This window comes from Chionomys nivalis, chromosome 19 (assembly GCF_950005125.1).
Source record: "Chionomys nivalis chromosome 19, mChiNiv1.1, whole genome shotgun sequence".
Taxonomy (NCBI): domain Eukaryota; kingdom Metazoa; phylum Chordata; class Mammalia; order Rodentia; family Cricetidae; genus Chionomys; species Chionomys nivalis.
In genome coordinates, this window is record NC_080104.1 from 19083264 (window position 1) to 19102327 (window position 19064).

Consider the following 19064-nt stretch of genomic DNA (forward strand, 5'->3'; position numbering starts at 1 on the left):
CAGAGATGGCACATGGAACTCATGGGAAATGCGACCATCTGCACAAGATAAAGCCCATCAAAACTCCAGCAGGGATAGGGGAGGGGCTCCTAGAGCCCCACCCCTAGCTGTGCAGCTGTTGGAAGTTATTCAGTCAGGAAAGTGTGGCTGCCGGAGTGTTACCTATGTTTCCATGAACGACCCCACACCTATACACGGATGGTTAGCACCAACTGGGCTTAGTGGTTTATTTATTTTAAAAAGGAAAAGAATGTAATTTGGCTCCACTCCAGGCTGGATAAACTAAGACTTCTGCATGGGAAATGTTTGGCTCTTCAAAGATGAAAATGTTATTTCCTTTTTAGTGCATCAAGTTTAATGGGACATCACACTGGTTTGCCCACTTTCATATTCCAAAGAACAAATACATTCTTTTCAGTTTTGGGAGGGTGACCCTTGTAATTATGGGGGGAGGGTTGTCTTGAAGTTATCTTTATCTATTGAGCGTGGCACTTTAGGGAGTATATTTGGCACACGGTGGGTAAGATTGTTTCTTCAACAATTACTGTTATTGGAATAAACTTTCATTTCATCTCATATATAAAAAAAAAAAAGCTGGGAATGGACACGTGTTAGAGTTCCATGGGGAACTGGAGAGAGGTTGGGGTGGATATCACCAAAATATATTGTACATGCTTATGAAATTTCTGAAGAACAAATTTTAAATTATTAAAAAATAGAATTGAGAAAACTAAAATGTTATGTAATATGTGAAAATGTGGAAATTAAACATAGAAAAACAAGCTATTTTAGAAATAGCTGCCTTCGGCCGGGCAGTAGTAGCGCACGTCTTTAATCCCAGTCCTCGGGAGGCAGAGGCAGGCGGATCTCTGTGAGTTCGAGGCCAGCCTGGTCTACAAGAGCTAGTTCCAGGACAGGAACCAAAAGCTACGGAGAAACCCTGTCTCAAAAATTCAAAAAAAAAAAAAATGCTAGAAATAGCTGCCTTCAAAGCACTGTGAGGCTTCTCAAGCAAGTACAGCTTGTTTTCTCCTTCTTTCCTTCTATTTATTTTTCTGCTGTTGGGTTGGAGGAGATTCTTAGACTATTTTGTGAAGGATCCCCGCCATGTTTATATCATAAATCACTTATAACCCTGTCTGAAAGAAATGAAGTTGTGAGCTGGCTCCCAGACGGCTACTTTTATTTGAGGGCTCATAAGCCAGCTAATCAATAACCCCTCCTACAGTGTGCTCAGGGATAATGTCAAGCTAGCTTGTCTGAATTCCCATAATCCTCCATTTCCCATTGTTAATTGGGAAAATGGTTACCCATCATCCCTCTCTTCATTGGGATCTATGACAAAACTTTGAGTAAGTGATGTAAGCCACTCTGGTCTCCTTTAGCTCGCCTGTTACCAACCTACTATCTTCTCTCTTTAGGTTCATCTGTTCTGGAGGGTTAGCCCCCTTTCTGGTAACTTAGTGTTTTGTTTTGCTTTGTTTTGTCTTGTTTTTGTAACTTGTTTCTGATTACTTCACTAGAGATGTTTGTCATTTAAAAGTCATTGCTAAAAGTGGCAGCAAAGCCATTATATCTGAAATAGACCTTCCAGGCAGGCAGATCATAAGAACCGTCACCCAGTGTTATAAAGTGAGCCCCTGGATCAAAGAAACAAAAACAAAACTAGATTTCTACTTTAAAAACTTCAAAGTTTGGTAAACACTATTATTCCATGCTTTCTACAACATGAATTTTTATGAATGTGTAGAGTAGATCAGATTGTTTAAAAATTTAAATATATAAATAAACTGAGATATCAACAAATACGTAGATACCAGGATGACTATAGATATAGAAGCATATTCATAAATAATTAAGAGAATGTGGTAAAAATGTTTCATCCAAGCAATGGTAATAATAGTTTTAGAACCTACAATTGTAGACTCTCCATCTATTGCTCTTTCTGTTGATGTCATTAGATTAGAAAGAGAACAGGTAAGAAGGTCCCGCATTCTTTGACATAAGTAGTAAAAGCCTCTTTGGGAACTCTCTCTCTCCACTTAAGCAGTTCTTGCTTTGCATAGTTCTGGGTTCTCTTCCCACAGGCATCTCTACCATGGCTTTCCTCACAGATGCTGACAGACGACACTGTACCAAGTACACTGTGAGCCAAGAGCCTCAGGCTCCACACCACTCCCAATACTGCCAGGGGTTCACTGTAGACCCTGGACAGGGACTTCATCTTCACTTAGTGGAGAATTTAGAGTCCTTCAAGGCCTTCTCATACCCTTAGAGGACTTTCCTTTTCTCCCTAGAGTCACGTTACTTTCTTCTCAAACTGCTTCTGCTTAGCTGACCTCTGACCAGGTCATATAACTCTATGGTAACTTTGTCTTTGCAGCCTCTAGTACCTGAGTTTCCATAGTGGCACCTTCTCTTCTTTGAAATGCTCCTCTAAGCAGGATGTCTAAAGAGTCTGAGCCCTTTATATGTTTATAACACTCATCACACATGACCACCATGTCTGCTGTCTTTCTACCACTTAAGCTTGTTGACATTTGTACCCTAGAATCATTGAGTTTCTAACCTGACACAACACTTATACCTAGACCACAGCAGTACTCACTAAAAGATGAATGGCAGGTGGTGGTGGAATAGGGGAGTGGATAGGTAGATGGATGGATGCACAGGGCACAGTTTTGTCACAGATACATCTTCCTTTGCCAAATGATATAAGGCCCAATATTAGTTCCATCAAGGAGATACAGCATCTAATGGAAGAGGGATCTGTGAAGAAACCCTGGAAAGTAGGACTCTATGTTCTCAACCAGAACCTTTTTAAGAAGTGGACCAGCTATATGCTGCATGATTTCCTTAATGTCCCTTGCAGAGTTTATTGTGTGTCTTCTAGTTGTTAACTCAGTGTGTGTTGCACAGAGAAAGACATCTAAACTAAATGAGAATGAACACTAGCAACAGTCTAGCCCCCGAGAGGCAGACACTTGGGAGGTTTTTCCAAGCATCTATTTGTGTACATACACACAGAAGAAGGAGTCACAAAAGGCACTGCTTTGGGGTCTGTGATTTTTATTTTCAAGGACATTGTAAGCATTTCCTACTAAACACTCTACAGCATGACTTTGGAGTCTCTTAGTGCCATGGCCTTTGGATGGATTATTAAACTCATTTCAGCTATTAACTTTAAAGAGCATCACTTTGTCAACCATACACTGCTCTCTGCTTTTCTAAAATAAGTTACTAAAATAAATTTCTGGGATGCTGGGTACGTGGAATTCTATGGTTTTGATCAATAATTTAACAAACTATCTTCCGCAGATCACACCTGTTTTCCTACTAGCCACCAAGAGTCATGGGTGTTTCCCCTGTCCTCTTCAGCATGAAGTGTAGATTGTGTTTAAGTCAAAGAGCTCTGAATTCCAGTTCAATAAATCACATATACTTTGGAATGCTGCAACAGCCAGAGTACTGGGCAAGATTCTCAGTATATTGAAACTATACTTATAGGTAAACGGTACATGTTGCAATGGGGGTCTGAGACACAGTTTCTTCAGCCACCTCTGACATAGAAGGGGAGACCATAGAAGAATCCAAGAGCACTATTTAGGATATGCAAGCAAAGTCCCCTGAATCAGTGGCACAGAATCTGTGGACATGGTAGTGAGTTCTGAGACCCTGCTTCACCTGACCACAGACTCCATGCCCTCACTTCCCATAATCCCTTTCGGAAGCATGTCATGTCCTTCAAAGGGGCCGCAGTCAAGGGAGAGCTTCTTTTCCTCTGACTGACCACAAATCTCTGGTGGAAAGTTCCCACAAAGAGAGACTGCTCAGAACCTCACAAAGTCAGACAGCCATGGAAAGAACTGGTTATTTATACAAGTGAAGGCAACTGGTCGTGTTTGGTTTTATATCTTAATGAGGAAATCGGTCTCCATTAAAAAGTCAGTTTTAACCATTCTGTCCAGATGAGCAATAATGACACAAGGTGATATTTGGTGGTAATATATCAGCCTGCGATGGAACTGAACTACTGACAGAAATTAAGGCCGTGCAAACTTACCAGCATGTTCACTTTTTAAAAAATTGGGTTAGAAAGTGGTCAAATCTAGAAAGTCATATTATTACTTTTTATATATATTTTTTAAATCTCCAAGTCCTTAGGAGTTTGTAGCCTCTAAACCCTAGATCTAGAGTAATTCTGGGGCATAACTCCTCTTCTTTTGAATAAACATTGTGCAATCTGCCGGATTTCTCTAAGATTTTTTTTCATACTTGTGAATCTGTTTGGAAAGAAAAGAAAAAAGCAGAGGAGGAAAGCCTTCTGTTTTTCATAACGTCTAATCTTTCTCCCCATTGGCATGCGCCAGATGTCGCGCTGGATCGGAAGATAAATATTAAAATCTAAGCAAGAACAAAGTGAGCTGTTTACTGGGTATATTTTTCAGATGTTCTCCTGAGCACTTGAAAAAGACAGAGATGCTTTGATATGAAGGTTGGCTGGAATCCACGATGGAGTGGCCCCTCTGAAAGAGTTGGAGGCCCGTAGGCCAAATCCACCCTGCCTGTGCTTTCTGCCGGCTCTGTGGATCCCAGTGGCCAAAAGCGGTGGGAAAGTCAAAGAGGACGTGAAAGATGGAGCTACCTGAGGAAGAGGCCTGAGAAGGGTGGGGAGGCTGGCTCCGCCTGGTGATCTGGTGCTAAGAGACACTGGGGACTCTCTTCACAGCAGTAGAGGTAAGACCAGGAGCCAGGCAGTCTCTTTGTCCCTATGGCGATGGTCAAATCGCAGCGCAAGTAGGTGTGGCTGCTGACTTCACAGCTGTCTTCTGCAGGCCTCAGGTCACACAGGGAAGCCAAGGACACTGGAAAAAGTCAGCACGAGTTTAGCTCAACCTGTGGAAAGAACTCAAAATCTCATGTCATTTCTGGAATGATGCATTCTTTGACCTAGGAAAATAAAATTATTGATTCATTTCTCAAAAAACAAAAAAGAGATGCATGGTCAACCAATGCAGTTATGAACAAAGTTTTCTCTAAGGTGTTTCTAAAGAGAAAAGCTTGTGGGTACAAGGTCAACTTGAAAAGGAACTACCATCTTTTCTTCCAAAGCAATTTCTGTATTCCTACTGTCTATATTTGTGTTCTCACTATTGCACACAGTTGATGGCACTTGAGGTTGTCAGACCCCCAACTTTTCCTTATGATGAAGAGTACAGTGTTACACGGCAGCTTTAATTCACATTTGTATCTTTACTTTTTAGGTTGAGAAATGTTTACGTCTAATTATAATTCAAGCCTCTCCTGTGAAGTTCCTGTTCTTGTCATGTGACTATTTTTCAACTTTGAAACTTCATCTTTTTCCTGTTGGTCCGAAATTCTAGGGTCCTCTAAAAGTTATTATTACCTCCTCCAAGTTGTGGCTAGACTTCTCTCTCTCTTTATGGAACTCCTTGCTTACAGAACTCTCTCTGTATTATAATGACCAGTAATATTTCATAAGGTAGAAAAGTGAACGCTTTGCCCCCTTTCTCTCTGGTACAAGGAAGAGATGTAAAAGCAATAAGGAGGCAGGCATGATCCTAGCATTCAGCAAAGAAAGGCATCAAGTCAGTCGGTGACTCTGGGACCAGTCGGGTCCATGCAGTGGGCTAGCTGCAGGCCGACCAGAGTTCCATAGTCAAACTCTAATTCTAGAACAAAAAGAACATAAAGTGACAACAAGCTTTAATTGGAAGAAGAACAAATGTCTTCTGGTGAGGTGCTTCCATAGGAACTGTCTGAAAAAACCTCTCTGGCTTGCTATGTCTGCAGCTAGCCTGTCCTCACAGGTACCGAGCAAACATAACCGAGACTTTCAGGATTGAAGCTATGATTGCCTGCCTCCTCACAGCACTGACAGCAAGGACCACATGAGGTAAGTACAGACAGCAGAATTTGTAGTTATGCCATCACACCAAATGCTATTCTTGTTGCTATTACATTCCAAAGCACCTGACGCCTAGGACACTCTCTGGGCGTGCGTTTGGAATGGATAATTGCAATCAAAATGACTGACAGCAGGATTCTCGTGTGGGGAGACAAAACATGAGAACTTTCTAGTTCATAAGCCCCAAGGCAAATAAAAACAGGCTCAACACCTATAAAATAATGAATTCATTATAGGTGATTAAGTGGATGCAAATTGACAAGGTGGATTATGAAAAGCACCCAAGGCTGGGGATCAAAATCCATGGGTCTTATTCAGAGTTCTGCCACTAAATAGCTCTGTGCCCTTAATCGCTTTAGCTCGTCATGCCTCGTGGAAAAGTTAAAGTTTCCATGAAAAAGTCATTTGGTATAATCCAAGTAAATGTAAAAAAACCTGACGATCAAAGATCTTGAGCGTTTTTAAACAAAAATGAAATATGAAATTCACCTAACTGGATGTTTCAGCACCCATCGTATGGAAAAGTATTCGTTGGCTAGAAGTGTAATTTGGGACAGTCAAGATAGATGACCCCGAAAGCAGCAAAGGAACTTTTCTCATCTCTATCTTTAATTCTCCGTCATTCTCTAAAACAGAAACACATCCGTACCATGGCATTGGAACAAGCAAACTGTAATTAGGAAAGTTTGCCTCCTAAGACATTTATCTGTAATCTGGGATCGGAAACATCCATCTACCACGCAAAATCAAACTGAAAATATTTCAAACCGATGGACAGAACTCAAAGTGACCTTGCTAAATTTGAGAAGTTAACAAAAAATAAACAAACAGAAGACCAAATGAAAAGCATGAGGCAATGAACTGCAGGAGAAGGAAGCCATGTAATCAGGAAGAGAGTCTACAGCTGTGCAGTCTGCTTAGAAACACAGACGCATGCTTGCCATATGCGTGTACCTAAACATGCTAATGCACACACTAATGCATGCATACATACTATGCATGTATGCTCAATGCACACACACAACACACAAGCACATGATTTGCATACATGAACACAAACATGAATGTTCTATAGAAATTTTCTCTGAGATAAAATATTTCAAGCTCATTAACTCAGGAAATAAACTACTAAAAAAATTAGGAAGTCCCTGAAACTGACAAGGTTTTTTTGAGTTCCTTTTTCCCTGAGCATGCATTAATAGTAGGGCTGCAGAGAGACACTTTCAGACAAGGTGAGCCTCCTGGAAAAGGCAGAGACCAGCCGAGTTCCCGGAAGACTCTGTTTCTGCAAGTAAGCCCTCACCCACACTACTGTGAATAACCCCAATGAAACTATTTGGTTCACCAAACTAGACTTGAATGGTATGTGTACCTGGACTGTTAGAGGTTCCGTATCTGGGGTGAGAATGCATTAGTTCATCTCTCTCCTACTCCCTTAGAAATAGCGTCACACAGAACAGACACATACGCCATAGGCATCCATGCACCACATGTGTACACAGGGGGGTGGGTAGCGTTTAGCAGAAAGCACTACGATGTTAATAATAGGCAGACGTCAGTGATGCTCCCCAGTGTGTCTAAACCTTGCTTAATAACACAAGCTACCTGGTTTTGGAACCTTCGATAGGCAACAGTGTAGAAAACCAAAGAAGGAACATCAAAATGTTTCTGTATAAAGTCTCAGACAACATGAATCATGAGAATCTACGTCCAACAAATTCACAGGCTATGCTGCGAAAGTCGCTTCAGGGCACAGGTACACTCCGCTGTCTTAGCACACAAGCATGGGGTAACTTTCCAAAGGCCATTGGCTGGTTAATGCTGGAACAGTTCAGGAGGGCAGTGCTAGTGATGTAGAAAGATGGGTTCTCTGAGAATGGCAGCCTGGATACAGGCCTGAGGACCGCTCCTCTGACATCTCTGAAAGAGATTTCCAAAGATGCTGATTCTACGCAATCCTTTAAAGCGAGAGAATCCAGGTGAACCATAACAGTTTCACAAGCACCAGCCCCTTAGCCATTTTATGTCTATTCCAGGCACACCTTCACAGGAAGAAATGAAAATGCAATCATACACACAGCATTTGCTTTAGCCAGCTTCAGAAGGTTCCAGACTCTCCACAAATCCACCTGAATGTAAGGAACTCTGGAGTAGGTGCTCACAGACCATAAGAATAAGGGTCTTTTTAAAGTTGTTATATTTTTTTTAAAAAACTAAAAAGCAATTTGCGTTTGTGCAATTGATGAGTGTTTGGTGACACCTAGTGGCCATGATAAGACTTACAGCCTTTAATTACCGTATTGCTCCTTTCAAAATACAAATAATTGATTCTCAATTTCTAAAACTTAATAAAATACTTTATGATACAGCAACTTAATATTTCCAATGTGTGTTTTCCAACTTATAATATCAAAAATTTACCTGACCCTGATAACTTCATTGATTTTTTTTTCCTCAGTACTTCTGGTTAAGGTTCAATGTTTTAAGATAACCAAGGAGTTCCAAAGTTTACTAACTCATGATAACTATATGAGAAAGTTTTAAAAATAAAAAACCCGAAGAGGCTCTCTCTGTCCCCCAGACCCAAATGTTTAGGGTCTTCCCTAGCGCTGCAACACCAGCTGCAGCCTCTCCTCCAGCGTCCACACCTGCTGTGGATCCCAGAGATCATCACACCTCACCCCTTCCCACCCCTGCCACTGTGTACCAGCCCCCATCTCAGGCAGAAACCCCCTGCTCAACTACAGGCCACAACTGCCTGAAGACCAGCTATCCTACCACAGCAGGCGCTGAGGATTCCAACATAGCCTAAGCACAAGAAAAAGACCTTAAAACCAAGTATAAGTAGATGATAGGGGTTCTTAAAGAGGAAAGGAATAAATGCCTTGAAGAAACCCAGGAAAGCACAAACAATTGGAGAAAATGAATAAATCCTTCGAAGAAATCCAGGCAAACATAAACAAACAATAAGAGGAAGTGAATAAATCCCTTAAAGAAAGACAAGAAAAAACAAACAGTTGAAAAGATAGAATAAAATTGTTCAAGACCTAAAAAAGGAAATATAAAAGAAGAGAAAACACAGACTGAGGGAATTCTGGGAATGAAAAATTTAAGAACATGAACAGGAACTACGGAGACCAGCTTCACTAATACAAGAGATGGAAGAAAGAATATCAGTCATTGGAGATACAGTAGAAGAAACGGATACAAAGAAAATGTTAAACTTAAAAATTCAGTACACATGAGTTCAAGACTAGCCTGGTCTACAGAGCTAGTTCCAGGACAGGCTCCAAAGTCACAGAGAGAACCTATCTCAAAAAATTCAGTACACAACACATCCAGGAAATCTGGCACACTAAAAAAAGAACAATTGTGGAGAAAGGGGTACCCTCATCCATTGCTGGTGGGAATGCAAACTTGTGCAACCACTTTGGAAATCAGTGTGGCGATTTCTCAGGAAATTTGGGATCAACCTACCCCTGGACCCAGCAATACCACTCTTGGGAATATACCCAAGAGATGCCCTATCATATGACAAAAGCATTTGTTCAACTATGTTCATAGCAGCATTATCTGTAATAGCCAGAATCTGGAAGCAACCTAGATGTCCTTCAGTGGAAGAATGGATGAAGAAAGTGTGGAATATATACACATTAGAGTACTACTCTGCAGTAAAAAATGACTTCTTGAATTTTGCATGCAAATGGATGGAAATAGAAAACACTATCCTGAGTGAGGTAACCCAGACCCAAAAAGAAGATCATGGGATGTACTCACTCATAATTGGTTTCTAGCCATGGATAGGGGCCACTGAGTCTATAATTTGTGATCCTAAAGAAGCTAAATAAGAGGGTGAACCCAAGGAAAAACATACAGTTATCCTCCTGGCTATGGGAAGTAGACAAGATTGCCGGGCAAAAAATTGGAAACTTGGGGGTGGGGTGGGATGGGGGAAGGGGAGATGGGGAGAGAAAAGTGAGAAGGAGAGGATGGGGGGATCTTGGGGATACGGGATGATTGGGGATAAACGAAGGTTGGATAGGGGAGCAGGGAAACTCATATCTTAGTTAAGGGAGCCACCTAAGGGTTGGCAAGAGACTTGAACCTGGAGTGGCTACCAGGTGCCCAGGGCAATGTCCCCAGTTAGTTCCTTGGGCAGCTGAGGATAGGGAACCTGAAATGACCCTATCCTATAGCCATACTGATGAATATCTTGCATATCACTATAGAACCTTCATCTAGCGATGGATGGAGATAGAGACAGAGACCCACACTGGAGCACCCAAAAGAGCTCCCAATGTCCCATTGAGGAGCAGAAGGAGGGAGAACATGAGCAAGGAAGTCAGGACCACGAGGGGTGCACCCACCCACTGAGACAGTGGGGCTGATCTATTGGGAGCTCACCAAGGCCAGCTGGACTGTGACTGAAAAAGCATGGGATAAAACCAGACTCTCTGAACATGGCGGACAATGAGAGCTGATGAGAGACCAAGGACAATGGCACGGGGTTTTGATCCTACTTCATGTTCTGGCTTTGTGGGAGCCTAGCCAGTTTGGATGTTCACCTTCCTAGACCTGGATGGAGGGGGGAAGACCTTGGACTTTCCACAGGGCAGGGAAACCTGACTGCTCTTCGGACTGGAGAGGGAGGAGAAGAGGAGTGGGGGGAGGGGGAGAGGGGTAGGAGAAGGGGGAGGGAAATGGGAGGCAGGGAGGAGGCGGAAATTTTTTTTTCAAAACTAAAAAAATAAAAAATAAATAAAAAATTAAAAAAGAACAAGCCAAAGAATAATAGGAATGGTCAATGGAGTAGAATCCTAGCTCAAAGGCCCCAAAATTTTTTTCAACAAAATCATAGAAGAAAAATTTGTTAACCTAAAGAACTATTTGCCTATAAATGTATATGAAGCATATGGAACACCAAATAGGTTGAACCAGAAAAAAAAAGTCCCCTCACCATATAATAATCAAAACACTAAACATACAGAACAAAGAAAGAATGTTAAAAAGCTGCAAGGGAAAAAGACCAAGTAACCTATAAAGGCAGCTCTATCAGCATTCACCCGAAATCTCAATGGATACTCTAAAAACCTCTAAAAGTCAGAAGGGCCTGGACAGATGTTCTAAAGATCTAAAAGACCACAGACGCCAGTCCAGATCATTATACCCAGCAATTTTTTAAAATCACCATAAATGGATAAAATAAAATATTCCATCAAATTTAAACAATATCTGTCTGCAAAACCAGCCCTCCAGAAGGTGTTAGAAGGAAACCTCCAACCCAAGGAGGTTAAACACACCCATGAAAACACACACACACAAAATCTCAACCAGCAAAACCAAAAGAAGGGAAACACACAGACACACTAGAACCACCAACAGCAACAAAATACCAGGGATTAACAATCATTGGTCATTGACTCTCAATATCAATGGACTGAATTTCTCAATAAAAAAGACAGACTAACAGAATGGATATAAAAGCAGGATTCATCCTTCTGCTGCATACAAGAAATACACCTCAACATCAAAGATAGACATTATTACCTCAGCGTAAGGTTTTCAAAAGAGATAATATTCCATGCAAATGAACTTGAGAAACAAGCTGGAGTAGTCATTTTAATATCTAACAAAATAGACTTCAAACCAAAATTAATCAAAAGAGATGGAGGACACTACATACTCATCACAGGTAAAAATCCACAAAAATGACATTTCAATTCTTAGCATCTGTGGCCCAAACACAAGTGCGCCCACACTGAAAGAAACACGACTACGGCTTGAATTACATATTGACCCGCACACAGTGATAGTGGGAGACTTCAGTATCCCTCTGGACAAATCTAAACAGAAAAATACCAGAACTAACAGATGGTATAAACCAAATGGCCTCACAGATATCTACAGAGCATTTCACCCGAACACAAAAGAATATACCTTCTTTTCAGCACCTCACAGAACTTTCTTCAAAACTGACCACGTACTTGAACACAAAGCAAGTCTCAACAGATGTAAGAAAATTGAAGTAACACCCTCCATCCTATCAGACTACCATGGATTAAGGCTAGATAACAACGGAGAGGGAGCCCTCACTTGAATCTTCCTAGATGACCAGGAACCAGAGGCTGGATGGCCCAGAGACCTAGAAGAGAACCAAACATGACTCGCCAAAAAAAAAAAAAAAAAAAAAAAAGTCAATGAAATGATTCCAAATGATACTCTACTATACTCATAGATTGGTGATTAGCCCAGTCATCAACAGAGAGACTTCATCCAGAAATAGTTGGGAACAGAACAGAAGCAGAGACCCACGACCAGAGCTCAGGGAACACCATGGAAGAGAGGGAAGAAAGATTGTAGGAGTCAGAGAGGTCAAGGACACCGGAGAGCATGGACCATAGAATCAACTAAGCAGGGCTCACGTGGTCTCGCAGACTAAAGCAGCAGACATGGAATCTACGTGGGTCTGCACTAGGGGTTCTCTGCAGCTATGTTATGATTGATTGTGTAGCTTGGTGTTTTGTGAGACGCCTAACAACGTGAGCAGGTGCATCTCCGACTCTCAGGCCTGCTTTGGGGAGCTCTTCCTTCTGTTGGATTGCCTTGTCCAGCCTAGATACGGGGGCTTTTGGTTTGTTTTTTATCTTGTTTTGTCATGTTTGGTTGTTGTCTCTAGGAGGCTTGCTTTTTTTCTGAAGGGAAATGGGGGGGAGGAGTGGATCTGGAGGAGAAGCTGAGTAAGGGAGATGGGGAGAAGTGAAAGAAGGGTAAATTGTGGTAGGGATGTATTGTATGAGAGAATCTGGTTTCAACTGGGAAAATAAAACCTTGATGAGAGGTTAATTGAATGTTAGACCATAGGAGCTGGAGAACTCAATTGTGAAGAATATTTGCTGCTCGTGCAAAGGACCTGGGTTTGATTTCCTGTATCTATGTGATGGCTCACAAGCGCCTATAACTCCAATTTGGGGATCTGATGCCCTCTTCACACCTCCATGATCACCAAACATGCATAAGACATACATGCACACATATATACATGCATATATGTATATATGCATACAGGCAAAACACTCACTGTCCGAAAATAAAAATAAATGAAACTCTACACCAAAATTAAAGCCTACGAAGTAATCATTGCTTCATTTCCACCGGTACCTAACTCTTTGTTTAATTTTACATTAGAGAAATTTTGCGCACACTCTGGGTGGACACTGTTTCATGCATCGGAGGAGGAGCAACAGATCAGATAGTGTTGAAACCGCTATTGCACCTTAGGTTTCTTACTGTGGAGTTGGTCTCCCCTTCCTCATGTTCAGCTTATATACCTGATGGTATCAGAAAACTGCTCCTGCAATGGTAAACTAGGATTTTCTTCACATTCCCTTCTTTACTCTTCTCTCCCTCCCTCTCCCCTTCCTCCTCCCCCTTTCTTCCTGCCTAAGATGCAGTATAATTCACCATCATGATAGAATTACATCCCATAGAATCATTGCCCAAATTCAGGTGAAATTCCACATCCACCACTTTATAAATCTAAGACCATATTCAAATTTCAGGAGGAAAGATGTATATAGGGCGACATGAACTAAACCAACACAGAGAGAGCGTATCTGTCCATGCTGAAGGACACAGTGTGATTTCCAAAGTGCAAAGGTTTAGCACACAGGAATACACAAACAGAACACTCATCCAACTTAGCTGAAGTTCTCTCAAAAGCAGCATGGTCCCGTGATAATAAAGTCATTTTCTCCTGTGGGGAGTTTCCCCTTGAAGCTCAACAGGCAGTTACCATGAGTTATGAAGCCTCAATCTTTGCACACTCCTCTCTCCCTCCATAAAAACAGGGCTTCACGTTCTGCAATTTATGTGATGGCTGTCTCTTAAAGCATCGTGCTATCATGGCTTTAACTCAGCATTGAGGGAAAAGAGAACGATGTGACTGGCAAGTCTTGCCTAAAAGAATCAAGGAGCTGAGTACAAAATCAATATTCAAGAGTTACCCAATGAGAAGGCCGTTAGCAGTCTTTTGTCTATGTGTATGTGTTCTTTTTTTTTTTTTTTTCTGGTTTCAGGCTTTTTTTTATTAATTTATTTAATTATTAAAGATTTCTGCCTCTTCCCCGCCACCACCTCCCATTCCCTCCCCCTCCCCCAATCAAGTCTTCCTTCCTCCTCAGCCCAAAGAGCAAGCAGGTTTCTCTGCCCTGTGGGAGGTCCAAGGACCACCCACCTCCATCCAGGTCTATTAAGGTGAGCATCCAAACTACCTGGGCTCCCACAAAGCCATTACGTGCAATAGGATCAAGAACCCATTGCCATTGTTCTTCAGTTCTCAGTAGTCCTCATTGTCCATTATGTTCAGCGAGACCGGTTTTGTTCCATGCTTTTTCAGACCCCGGCTAGCTGGCCTTGGTGAGTTCCTGATAGAACATCCCCATTGCCTCAGTGTGTGGGTGCACCCCTCGCAGTATGTGTGTGTGTGTTCTATGCATGTATGTGGTATATGTGTGTGTTTCAATGTGTGTGCATGTGTATAGGATGGTATACTCTTCTAGCTGTATGCACGCAATTACATATGGAGGCCAGCAGTAGGCTACAGGTGTCTTCTCTCTCCACCTTATTTTTGGGGGCAGGTTAATTGAACCTAGGGCTCACCTCTCAGTCAAAGTGCCTACCCAGCAAGTTCTGAGGATCCACCTGTCTCTGTACCTCTGCCTGAATCATAGTTATGAACCACTATTGCCAGTTTTAACATGGGGGCAGAGGTTCTGAACACAAACCCTCTTCTTACACAGCCAGCAATTTACCCACTAAGCCGTCTCCTCGGGCCCCGGCATCTACCATTTTTGGTAGAAAAGAGAAAATTCTCTTTCCTGCTGTCATTAATAAAGCACTAAAATAGAGACAGAAAAATCCAAAGACTGTGATCTTCACATAAATGTGTGTTTTTTTGCTCACCATCCAGGGGCAGAACCAGGCAGCTGAAGGCAGACACTGTTGCATTAGCCAAGACTTGGCACGGAGCACCACACACAGCAGCTGAGATCTTCCCTGGAGAAAATCCTGCTCCGAACACATGCAAAAGCCTTCCTCCCAGGCAGCCTTCAGAGACAAAATCCCAAGCTCATTATTTAGGAGGCAAATCTTGCACACAAAGCGTAACCTTCACTTTCTCGCTGTGCAGTTTTCTCAACCCCCACAGCATCTCCAGGTTCTTCTCTGCTTGGCTCTCACCTGCAGTTTGCTCTTCTATTGGGAACTTTAAAAAAAAAATGTAGTCACTTTCTTTAAATAACTAGTGGGGATTTACAGCTTTTAAGTTTTCTATATGAAAATTTATTTCTATACAAAAAGAGCATAAAATGGAAACAAAAGTTTAAGTTCCCACAACCACCTAAGAGAATCTCCAGAGAAATCCATGTATCCTAAAGTTTCTGTGACTCATTACCAAACACGCCTTCTGTGTCTGTCTCTGTGTGTATGTGTGAGTATGTAATGTGTGTATATATAATGCATAGACACATTATATTAAAAGGGGTTATTATGTACATATTATCTTGAAACTCTGTTATTTACTTAAAATTACACTACAGATATCTTTCTAAACCATAGATCCTGTAATATTTTGATAGATAACTAAATCTTATTATACAATTTTTCTCAGTGTGAAAAATTAATATCTAAAACCACCAATGAACTCTCTCTTTTCATCACTATTGATGGGTATTACAGTAAAAACATATTTTAAGGTTCTTGGGTTGGAAAACCTAGTCCAGATAGCTGGGACACTTAGAGAGGAGGAGCTTCAGTCTCCCCTGTCCTCATCCCACTGGAGGGATGGAGGTCCTTCTAGAAGCACCTGCTGTCTCCTGTTGTAGGTGCTTTTTACAGTGCTCATTCACACTAAAAATCATGGTGTCTTGGAGAGTAGGAAGAGGAGCTAATGATCTATCCAGTCTAAACCCTTTATAAGCAAGGAAGCCAAATCTTAGAAGAAACAGGGCTTTGTTAGCTCCATTAACACAGACCCTGACCCCATCAGCACCCCACTCAGCTGAAGTGTCTTATGGGTATCACCTCTCCAATTTGGATTAAATTATTTCCTTTATGTTTATTTATTTTTTTTTACTTACAAACAGACTTAAGCTATCTCAGCAGAGTAAGTGAATAGAGACCTTATAGGAAAAAAAATATTAACTAGACAAATGTCAGTGTCCCTGAAAGGAAATATAAAACTGGAAGCCACAGAGATGGTTTAGTGGTTCAGAGCACTCGGTCCTCTTCAAGGGGACCTGAATTTGGTTGCAGTGCTCACAATGAGCAGCTCACAGCTGCCTATAACTCCAGTTCCTAGAGATCTGGTGCCCTGTTCTGGCCTCCATGGGTACCTTGAGTACATGTGATGTACATATATGCACTCAGGCACATATGCATGCGCATGAAATAGAAAACAAATATCTTTTAAGTTTAACCAGCTCACTTGTACTATGGCACTGGCACATTGTTAGTATAGTAGAAATTCATCTGTAAATTGTTACAAAATGGCAAAAATTAATCCTGTTAAATATGTTTTAAATAATACAAATCAGCAGCAAAAAATAATGATGTCTTGAAATTTGCAGGTAAATGGATGGATCTAGAAAACAACATATTGAGTGAGGTAAGCCAGACCCAGAAAGGCAAATATAATATGTACTCACTCATAAGTGGCTTGTAGACATAAAGCAAAGAAAACAAGCCCACAAATCAGAATCCCAGAGAACCTAGACAACAATGAGGACCCTAAGAGAGACATACAAGAATCTAATCTACATGGGAAGTAGAAAAAGACAAGATCTCCTGAGTAAATTGGGAGCACGGGGACCATGGGAGAGGGTAGAAAGGGAGGGGAGAGATAGGGATGGCAGCGAAGAAAACTGTATAACTCAATAGAAAACAATTTTTAAAAATACAAATCAGCATATGTCTAAAATAGGTGAATACATTTATATAATAAAATAATGAGCTTTAGCAAATTATATTATTAAATTTAAAATACATGTCCAGTGAAGTTGGTGGATTAAAGTAAAATACAATCAAATACTTAGGGAATATGTGAAATTTCCCTGATGGAAAATGAAGATAGATCAACAAAATGTCACAAAAACTGGTTTGAAGAAGCTGTGGCTACAAGAAGTCTCCCAGCTCTTTGTTCCTGCTACCCTATAGTGACGTTGGTACTCTCCTTCCTAAAACTGACAGTAACAGTTAATTCACTTTATAGTGTGTTCTATCTTGTCTTCTCTACTTACCAAAGTTCTTAGTCACTGAGGTCACAGTCGCTCTCTGCTCCAGAATGAGAGCCGAAGAGGCCCAGCCTCTGCTGTGGTCATAGCCTGTGACAGGATACTCCCCAGCAGGAAGTAAAGGAACCATGCACCGGAGAACTGTACGGTTCCCAGAGACACCCATGCATGGTGACTTCCCGATGAAAATGACAACATTTGCAGCCCCTGAGATCTGGGCGACTGAAAAGGTTAAGATGTCATGACTCCGTGAAACAGAAAGCAGTTCCGGAGTAAAGACACTGCTATAACCAATGAGTCCTGCATGGCACAAAACTCCATCCACCTCTACTTCCAGGGCCACAGAGCCACTTCCTGCAGGAATGATGCACTGGATGAGCTCATAACTGATGTTCACTGTGAGACAAGCCCGCTGGTCAACATAGACAAAGGTAGCATTCCGTCCCCTAAGAGCTGTGCCTTTTATGGTCAAGAGATTTCCACCGTGGATGCTGCAATTCTTAGGAAAATAGTCAAACACCTGAGGCGCAATGAAGAAGTTTCTAGAAACACTATCCAGGCAAGCATAACCAGTGCATGTATGAACAACTGACAGGTAGTGGAGCCCTGGGGTCAAGTCACTCATCTGGCAAGCCACATGGCTGGTATTGAAGAAAGTTGTGTGGCAAGGAAGCTGATCATCCACAAACACTGTTGGTGCAGCATCAATGGTACCTAACCATTGGCATCGCATCAGCACCGTGGTTACAGAACCATTGAGGCTTGCAGTCAAGGCATCCACAGTAGGCGTCACTTCTTCCTGCAAGAAGAGTGTACAGTTCCCTGCACACTTGCTGGCCAGCCCATTGACCACAACTGTGACATTTAGAGCAAATGACACTGCAGAAAAGTGGTCGCCCACCAATTTGGTCCGGCATAGGACTGTGTGGCCTCTCAAACTCAAAATCACACAAGCGAAAGGGCCCGAAAGGTCAACATGAACTGACCACCTTCTTGAATTGAAGGCCACGCCCTTCACAGTGAGTACTGTCCCGCCACACAAAGAACCACGTGTTGGGAAGATGGCCGTTATCCGCGGTAACAACTCAAATTTCTGGGGCACTGCAGACATATTGGCAAACCCCATCCACTTGTGACGAACTCGGAGAGGATAGACTCCTGCTTCCAAACTGTAGAGAGGAAAGGAACACCCAGACAAGCTCGTGTTCTCGACAAAAGATTGCACTTCAACGTCACATTTCAAGGTTCCAAAAAGAATGGCTGAAAGGTTATTTCCTTCCACATAGAACCGCAGGCTGTCGTTCATGAGTTCTTCCCACAGAGCAGTGACCACTGGTGTTGTTGTGGCTTCGTACATGAAGGTAAGGCCCTTCCCCACCAAGCTCGGACCATGGAGGAAAGAAGTGTTGCTGACCCATATCTCCACGGAAGCAGAGACACTGAGAACATCTGCCCCAGATGACAGTGCAGCTGGAGGGGTCTCACACCAGACATTCATGTCAGTTAAGGTCACGATATCGCAAGTCTGGTTGTCCACAAATATCCAAATCAGAGCCGGGTCTCTGCCGAGTCCTATTCCTGCAATGCTGAGGATGGTTCCACCTAAAGTTTAAACAAGGATGGTACAAAATTAAAAGCAGTATTCTGGCCAGCAGAAAGGCTCAGCAGCTAAATGCCTCTGCAGCCAAGTCTGATAACCAGAGGTCAGTTCCTGAAGAGGACCCACATGGTGAAAGGAGAGAACTGAACTCTGACCTCTTCATGCCTACTGGAATGTGCTCAGAGAAACACACACACACACACACACACACACACACACACGTAAAAGCTGATATTCCAAATAGGAA

The 19064-nt window shown here is 42.0% G+C and overlaps 1 protein-coding gene across 1 annotated transcript in view; it reads right to left on the reverse strand.

The window, feature by feature from the left end:
• The window catches only part of Pkhd1 (PKHD1 ciliary IPT domain containing fibrocystin/polyductin), a 428039-nt gene that overhangs the window by 346861 nt on the left and 62114 nt on the right, over positions 1-19064 (reverse strand). Inside the window, exons 31-33 of the mRNA XM_057751507.1 lie at positions 17224-18819; positions 14891-15034; positions 4646-4865 (exon numbers count right to left, since the gene is read on the reverse strand). Coding sequence (XP_057607490.1) covers positions 4646-4865; positions 14891-15034; positions 17224-18819 — 1960 coding nt within the window. The remainder of the gene's footprint in view (positions 1-4645; positions 4866-14890; positions 15035-17223; positions 18820-19064) is intronic.